Source organism: Hippocampus comes, unplaced genomic scaffold (genome assembly GCF_001891065.2).
Source record: "Hippocampus comes isolate QL1 unplaced genomic scaffold, H_comes_QL1_v1.1 scaffold416, whole genome shotgun sequence".
Taxonomy (NCBI): domain Eukaryota; kingdom Metazoa; phylum Chordata; class Actinopteri; order Syngnathiformes; family Syngnathidae; genus Hippocampus; species Hippocampus comes.
The window spans coordinates 446,729-454,904 of NW_017805837.1; the positions used below are offsets into that span (position 1 = coordinate 446,729).

General features: G+C 41.7%; 1 protein-coding gene, 1 long non-coding RNA gene and 2 other non-coding genes across 4 annotated transcripts; all 4 read left to right on the top strand.

Moving 5' to 3' along the window:
* Positions 1-1,241: 1,241 nt before the first annotated feature.
* Positions 1,242-1,314, top strand: trnar-acg (transfer RNA arginine (anticodon ACG)). The gene has a single exon. It is a non-coding gene; the product is annotated as a tRNA-Arg (tRNA).
* Positions 1,315-1,445: 131 nt separating this feature from the next.
* trnar-acg (transfer RNA arginine (anticodon ACG)) lies at positions 1,446-1,518 on the top strand. Its single transcript has one exon. It is a non-coding gene; the product is annotated as a tRNA-Arg (tRNA).
* Positions 1,519-2,146: 628 nt separating this feature from the next.
* Positions 2,147-5,547, top strand: LOC109526500 (nuclear distribution protein nudE-like 1-B). Its single transcript, XM_019887807.1, has 9 exons — positions 2,147-2,328; positions 2,905-2,995; positions 3,165-3,318; positions 3,637-3,785; positions 3,871-4,007; positions 4,075-4,242; positions 4,314-4,399; positions 4,483-4,628; positions 4,713-5,547. Exons 2-9 carry the CDS (start codon positions 2,910-2,912, stop codon positions 4,804-4,806), a joined length of 1,020 nt encoding a protein of 339 aa, XP_019743366.1. The 5' UTR covers positions 2,147-2,328; positions 2,905-2,909; the 3' UTR covers positions 4,807-5,547.
* Positions 5,548-5,894: 347 nt separating this feature from the next.
* LOC109526492 (uncharacterized) lies at positions 5,895-7,937 on the top strand. Its single transcript, XR_002170349.1, has 3 exons — positions 5,895-5,984; positions 6,585-6,671; positions 7,926-7,937. It is a non-coding gene; the product is annotated as an uncharacterized LOC109526492 (long non-coding RNA).
* Positions 7,938-8,176: the final 239 nt, after the last annotated feature.

Genomic DNA, 8,176 nt, shown 5'->3' on the forward strand with positions numbered 1-8,176 from the left:
CGCGTGCGTGCATGTGTGTGTGGGCACAGATGTGCAAAGCATCCTGTTTATTTTGAGCAGAGTATTTATGATACAGATCTATTTCTTGCAAAGGCTTTTTACTTGACATCCAGGTGGGCGAAGAGTAGCTTCCACGTGGGACCAGACATTCCTCTCGCTTGTCACATGCAAAAAAAAAAACAAAGACTAACCGTGTAAATACATATGTGTACATACATGCTTTCTGTATATAGTGACTTAAATCTAAATATATATATATATGTAGATGTATAGGAATACTGGATTGGTTGAAATGAACACATGAAGAGGACGCTTAAGTTATGTCTCCATTTTTAATATTAGAGTACTTATTGTCTTTTGTTTTATACAATTAACCATTTAAACGACTTTCCATATTTATTTGATGAAGGAAATGGACAAATACGTGTTGACTTGGACATGTTAGTGAGACCGGACTTGTCCCAAAAAAGAAAAAGAGACGAAAGAGCCCCATTCACAATATGAAGTGACAGCTAATTAGCACTGTTTACAATTTCAATATTAGAAAAACCTAATGTAGAACAATTCAACGATTCATCTGTTATGTTATTTTGCTTGTGCTTTTGTAAGTGTCCTGGTTTCTAGTCATCACATTGGTGACGCCATTTTTTCTACACGATTAATTGGAATGTAAATCTGGCAGGTTGTGTGCGTTTTGTGACAAAGGAGGCAGTAATAGAAGTGTGTGTGTATCCTGAGTGAAAGTGTGCCAGCATGCTTTTTAACCACCTCTAAATGTCTCATCTATGCCGTCTGTGGATACAAATGAAGAGAAGCAAGTGATGCTTCTTATTCTAAAAAATGTTTTTTTAAGGTTAAATTTGCCCGAGAATTGTCTTCTTGAAAAAGTGTCCAGGCTAAAAAACGAAATGACTCATTGTGTATCTCGTGTTTACTTTGCATCAGAGGAGGCCCCAACAAGTTGGAAGTGATTGTGACAAAGTGTGTTGATGATGCTATTAAAGTTTGGACTCAAAAACAAATGTGAACATCTCGTATCAAAGTGTGTGTTTGAAGGGGAGGGGAGTCATCAGAATGTGACAACAATTAAAAATGTTTTGTAGGACTTGCAGTGTGTGGTGCTTTTGTTACATTTTTTACTTCAATGGGATTTAGACTGAGACAAACGTAAAACGTGCACGGGTTTAGGAAATGCTGTTGATATTGACTATAAAGACATTGTCTCGACCAAATCATACAAAGGGCTAGTGGCGCAATGGATAACGCGTCTGACTACGGATCAGAAGATTCTAGGTTCGACTCCTGGCTAGCTCGACTTTTTTTTATTATTTTTTTTTATTTAAAGAAACTTCATTCCTCAAATGTCTCCCGAAACCCATTTCCTTGAATCCTTTCTCGGATCGGATCCAATTGACTTCTTTATTGTATCACCAGAGTAGCACAACGGGCTAGTGGCGCAATGGATAACGCGTCTGACTACGGATCAGAAGATTCTAGGTTCGACTCCTGGCTAGCTCGTGTATTTTTTAAGTAACTTAATTCCTCAAACGTCTCTCTAAACATAAAATGAATAAAGTCTGACTTTATCGGATTCACTTGTCTTGCCTGGTTTCCTCAAGGTCTCTTTGCGGTAGTCAAGAGCCGCATTGCATCACCATACCGAGGCAACGTGGGTTGGACCTAAACTTTTGTCTCTGCCCACAGGGATTCTCGACCACAATGTGCTTTCCTTGATCTTTTTTGTTGTTGAGCTATTTCCTTGGCGGCTGTAATGATGCATATTTTATAACATCACGCGAAATTTGCAAACTATTACTGACCGAAACCCACTCCAATTTTTTTTTTTTTTTGCATTTTATGTTTGTTCTAAATTTGATATGACTTGTACACGATGTACTCCTGTTGTATGTGCACTTTGTTCAAAAAAGCATTTACAATTCAAACAAAAGATGACGTAATGACGACCTTTACGTTCTTTTGCGTCACGGCTAAGTTTCGTGCTTATTTGACTAAGACATAGCACTGTATCAAAGCTCACATGAACAATTATTGTTGTATTTTATTAAAGCACAAAAAACAATGCGTTATATAACTCCAAGCTATTCCTTTTGATAGTATAATTGATATTAGTCCCTTCACACTTCTTATCCAATAGTAGGGTACTTTGACAACATGTCCAGAGGGGGCGCTAATGTCCCACTGTGTACCTCGTCGGCCGCCGTTTAACACGACAAGGAAGAAGCATCTTCTCAACCTTCGAGCTAAATGTTTCGATAAACATCTCATTTAGATGAGAAATCATTATTTTCATATGGTGATGTTCAGCAGGTAACCTTTCAACTTATTTCTTTGTCTTTTTTTAAATCGAAGTAAAAGCGCGAATGTTTAAACAACACAGATGAGTGTATTTTTTACGAGCTCAGCCATGTTTGACATTTTGCCTGCGTCTCTATTTATGTCGATAATCCTCATGTCTTTTCTATTATTTTATCTCGATTATTTCTTAGTAATGTTTTAAGGTGGATGTTTGCTTATTTTTTGTTTACATTTCCCTATTTGGCTTAAAAAAATTAATCGTCGTCTGAGCTAGAAATCTACACCAGGTCAGGCGTTAGAAGCATCCACATAAAGCATACATTTGATGTTTACCTGCTAGAAGATGACAAATCACATCAGCTACACGAGCTTTCACGTTTAAAAGTCCTATTTGACTTAAAATTAGTGGACAATACACCATGTATGTAGCTCAGCAGGCTATACGTAGTGATGCAAATTTGTCTTCACACCCCTTCTTCAAATGTCAGGTTTCGAAATCAAAGATTACTGTATTCAAGTTTTTACATCACTTTTAACCAGCTGAGACCATCTTTAAAAAAAAAAAAATGAACATTCCTTCCTGCGTAGATTTGATGGAAGCGGACAAGATACCTAAATTCTCCTCCAAGGATGAGGAAATCAACTTTTGGAAAGCTCTCTACGTCAAGTACAAGGCAAAGTATGTGGTACTTCGTTTTGTTGTGAGGTTGTCGATTGTGGAGTTCTTATGAGTTCTTGGCAGCTGGGAAGGAAAGCGGGCTTTCATTTTCTTGACGTTACAGTCACATTTAGCGTGACATCTTTCTCTGTCTCTGTCCGCATATGTGCTCTCTGCTATCGTCCGGCAGCTACCAGGAGGCTCACGATGAGCTACTGGAGTTTCAGGAGGGCAGCAGGGAGCTGGAGGCTGAGCTGGAAGCGCAGCTAGGCCAAACCGAGCATTGCCTCAAGGACCTCCAGACGGACAACCTCAGACTGAAGAATGATGTGGAAATGCTCAAGGTAAAAAGCAGACCCAGATATTGGTCATGCCATCACTCTGACCTGCTTTTTATGCACAAATCCTTACCTCCTTCCTCCCTTTGCCCAACCAAACTTTCCTTCTTTCCCTCCTTCTGACAGGTTTGTATTCATCTTAGGATCCTTACATTCTTTCCTTGCTAAAGCTACTTATGTTGCACCACCCACCTCAGATCTAGGTTGTGAGTAAATAGCAACTTTTGACCCACCCTTTGTATAAATGTAGGTCACAACTGAGGACAATGTGGAAGGCATGAAAAATGTAAGAGGATAGTGAAATGTTTTTGTGTGCCGTGACAGGAAAGGCTGGAGCAGCAGTACTCCCAGAGTTACAAGCAGATCTCTGTTCTGGAGGACGACCTTGTGCAGACGCGCAGCATCAAGGAGCAGCTTCACAAATATGTGCGAGAACTGGAACAGTCCAACGATGACCTGGAACGAGCCAAGAGGTCTGGAGACATTTTGCCGCCGCTGTTCCGTCAGTGTGGCATTTTTCTTCTGACCGCGTTGGGTTTTTGCTATGGCCCACCACAGAGCGACCATCGTTTCTCTAGAGAACTTCGAGCAACGTCTGAACCAGGCCATCGAGAGGAATGCCTTCCTGGAGAGCGAGCTGGACGAGAAGGAGTCGCTCCTCGAGTCCGTTCAGAGACTCAAAGATGAAGCCAGAGGTGACACCTTGAATGAAGTCATTCATTTTCACCTCTGACTAATTAACAAATGTTTGTCTTTTATCAGATTTGCGTCAGGAACTGGCCGTGCGGGAGCGTCAGGCGGACGTGAGCCGGACGTCGGGCTCCAACTCGCCCGACCACGACGACGTCAAGATGGACTCTGCGTCGCTCTGCAGTCCCGCGTTGCCTCTGAGCAAAGGTCTGGACGTCACGCTCATTGGTAACGCGGCAGGTCAGTGCAGCCTTGCATGTTTTGCTCTATATGGACAAAAGTATTGGTACACAACTTTTTTTTTTTTGCAGGACTTTCCACGAGCAACTCACCGCTGACTCCTTCAGCGCGGATATCAGCTCTTAACATCGTCAGCGATCTACTGAGGAAAGTCGGGGTGAGTGATGCTTTCCAAAAAAAAAAAAAAAAACACTCATCTGATTTTTGCCTCTCCTCATCATGAGCCTCATGTGTCGGTAGGTTCTGGAGGCCAAACTGGCAGCGTGCAGGAACCTGGCCAAGGAGCAGCACGCCAAGAAGACTTACGCTCTGGACAACGGCAACATCCTTAATGCTAACAGTAGCGCCTACTCGCAGTCATTGCATATCACCTATTTGGACAAAGGGTGAGTCTCCTTGTTACCGACCTTACCCCGAAGCCTAATTTTGTATATTTTTAAAAAATAGATTCTTTTGTTTTGTTTTTGCAGCAAAGGGACCAGCAGGCTAGATTCAGGGACCCTCAATGCCATCACGGTCCCTCCTGCCGCCTCATCGGCCGGCTTGGTGCCCCTCACCGTGTGAACACCACAGCAACCACTTCCAGCAGACCCCCCCCGCCCCCCCTGCTCCCCACATGCGCGCGCGCACACACATACGAGACAGTAAAGTGATATGCAAACGATTTATCACTCATCGCTCAGCAATAAGAAAATGAGTCAGAGCGAGCATTCACATGCTCACTGAAGTGTTTCCTGAATAATTGTATTTTCATTATTTCTAGATGTTTGTAAATGTTGAAAAAGTCTTAAGGGAGGTCATCTTGGGCATTTCGTTTGCTTTCTGTTGCACGTATGACCAAAGACAAATAGGACACCGTTCAAATGTGTCACACGTTTGGTCATATTGATCGTTTATATTGCAGTTACAGGTGGCAAGAAATCAATTTGGTGACTGTTTAAATTCCTAAAAGCAGTTCATTACTATGGCGGACGAAAATTATTCTAAAAATAATTCTCAGAAAGACTGTCACTAAATCTCAGTAAAATAGCCATTTTTTAAAATTATACTCCACAAGTTTCAGAAGAACTGTTTAAAAATACTTAATTTAATTGATGAGTGAAATAATTTTGAACGTAGCAGACTAAGAATTCTTAGTGGTGATGTTTCAACATATTTGGTATTTTAATGAATTTGATATGATTAATTACAACTTCAATGACAGAAGTCATTGGTTTTTTTTGTTTTTTTTGGAGGGATGTTTTGGTCCGAACACAACAAAGCACTTCAGTTCATTTGTATTTATTCTTTCATGTGCAATATCACTTGTGTGTGTCAATGTTTGTATTTTTAATTTATTTCAATTAAAAAAAAAAAAAAGACTTCAATGTTGTGATAACATCCACGAAAGAAGCTATCTATTCACAAATCAAGGGCATGGGCTCTACTTTTTTTCTTTCTAAGATCTCGGCGAACCGTTCTGCGCCCCCATGTTCGTCTGAGTTGTTATGTTTACGTTCCTCTGAACGAGTCATAACTGGGGAAGTCAATTCCTTTTGTGTTTTTGTATACAGTACTTGGCCAATACTGCAAATTTGATTCGAATTGGTTGGAAAATGCCTTTGTGGTTTCCTGGACAGTAGGGGGCGATATGGACCAAGGAGATCTAATGCATCGAGAAGAAGAATAAGAACAAGCACAAGAACGGGAGCACATCCGGTTCAATGAGCAAGTATTTCCGCTGTCCACGAGCCGTGTTCTCAGTGAGTAATTTTAACATTTTAAACTGACTATTCGCTGTTTAACTGTGTGTATTTAGACAATTGAGGAGCATAATTACGACACGTTGATCCCCTAATTTGGTCGTTGTTACTAAATCGCTCGCAGTTAATCGTAAAAACATGAGCAAAGGGTCCAGTTTGCGAGCACGCCGCCGACAAATAGCCCTCAGCTGTCAATCAAAAGCCAATCGAGGAGAGCGTTTGGCTTGAATGTTATCTTGTATGTTTTACACACCAACGCTGCTGTCAACCAGTGGAATTGGCTTCACATCAGGGGGCAGATTTGTCTCAAAACTATTCACACAAATACATCCGTGACTTTTTTCACTTGTTTTTCGAAAGATATTTGTGATTTTCACAAACTGAATCCTGAATTCCAAATATGTGTTGATAATTTCCACAAATGTACTGGTTGTGAGAACAACCAGTATATTTGTGTTGTCGGGTTGGAAATGGGCATGTTAAAATTGAAGGTCTGACACTTTATTCTATGAATAATGACTCAAATTGTGTCACTCAAATCTTTTTTTGTGGATAGAAGAGGATGACTTACCACGTTTGTTTTTCTTTCTGCCTGACCAGATTGAAGTGGCTACTGGGCCAAAGGTGCAGCCGACAGACACGGAGGACATGCGGACGGGAGCCCAACCTGTATTTGGACACATGTGAGTATTGAGCCTTGTTGTGTGCTTGAAGAGCTGATGTCTGATGTCACGTCGCCCCACAAGATGGAGGTGAGTGTGCCCACCTATCTCTCACTCAACTTAAACTTCTGCTCCGTGTACTGCATAACACTGTGAACCACACAGAGACAACCCGAGCATCATATCATCAAGCACTTCTGGAATATGTTTTTAACATCAAAGTGGCCCAAGTTAGTTTAAAAATGTGCATGCATATGTATACATATATATTTAAAACTTACTTGGCCCACTTCAATGTCATTTAAAAACTTGACCAGAAGAGTGTGATCATGATGTTGTGGAGTACACGGCACTTAGTTTTTGTCTCAGTGAGAGAAGTCGGACATGCTCATGTCCCCCTTGGTGTGTCATGAGATGTAAGTGACATCACACATGAGCTGGTCAAGCACATGCAAGACTTAAGCTGCTCCCATCTCAGGCCTGTCGTCAGTGTTTGTGTGTGCGCGACTTGCACTGGCCCACACAAACAGTGACTGGTAAAATGCTTTCACATTGTACTGTTTGCTTTTCTGTCCAATAAATTGTTCAACTTGAATTCGAGTCTTTGCCTTTCATGACTAAGTCCATCCTCAACTCACTCAAAGCCTTTCATGCTGAGTGATCACTGCAGCTGAAGACCTTTCAAAGACTCAAGTCTTGAGGAGAGAGTTGCACATCAGTCACTCGTATGGCCACAAGTGTAACACTGCCCAAACCACACCCAATTTCACATCCACCAATCACGGCGAGGCCCTCATCTGCATAAATTTGCATAGCCAATCAGAACTCTCCGATTTGCATAGCCACGCCCACTTTCCACTACCCGACCAATCAGATTGCTCTAAATTTGCATATCCACGCCCCATAATGACACAACCAATCAGAGCACACCTAATTTGCATAAACACACCCTCGTTTCCACCAACCGCAGCATGTTATTGCCATGCTCCACCCACTGCTTGAGCTTTTGGGTCATGTGGAACCGACGGGAACAGTGAAAAGACTGTCTGGTGTGACCGAAGGGCAGCTCTCACCTCAAAACTCAAGTGGGACTTAGAAATTTTTCTGCAAAGCCTGCCCAAACCACACCCAATTTCACATCCACCAATCACGGCGAGGCATGCATTTGCATAAATTTGCATAACCAATCAGAACGCTCCGATTTGCATAGCCACGCCCACTTTCAAGTATCTGACCAATCAAATCGCTCCAAATCTGCATAACCACGCCCCCTGATGAGACAGCCAATCACGGAACGCCTAATTTGCATAACCACACCCCCAATTCCGCCCCACACAGCATGTTATTGCCATGCTCCACCCACTTCCACGGCCATCAGCGAATCATGAGCCATCATTCCAGCTATGCCACACCCACTTTCCTTAATTTTTCTGCCAGGAGAAAAAAAATCCCAGAAAAAAAAAATCCAGAAAAAAAAATTCAGAAAAAAATTTTACTAAAATTTTTTTTCAAAAAAATTTTTGTAAAATT

Coding starts and splice junctions, on each gene's coding strand:
- LOC109526500 (XM_019887807.1), top strand. CDS start 2,910: ATGGAAGCGGACAAGATACCTAAATTCTCCTCCAAGGATGAGGAAATC. Junction 2,996..3,164: donor TACGTCAAGTACAAGGCAAA/GTATGTGGTACT, acceptor ATCGTCCGGCAG/CTACCAGGAGGCTCACGATG. Junction 4,008..4,074: donor ACTCAAAGATGAAGCCAGAG/GTGACACCTTGA, acceptor GTCTTTTATCAG/ATTTGCGTCAGGAACTGGCC.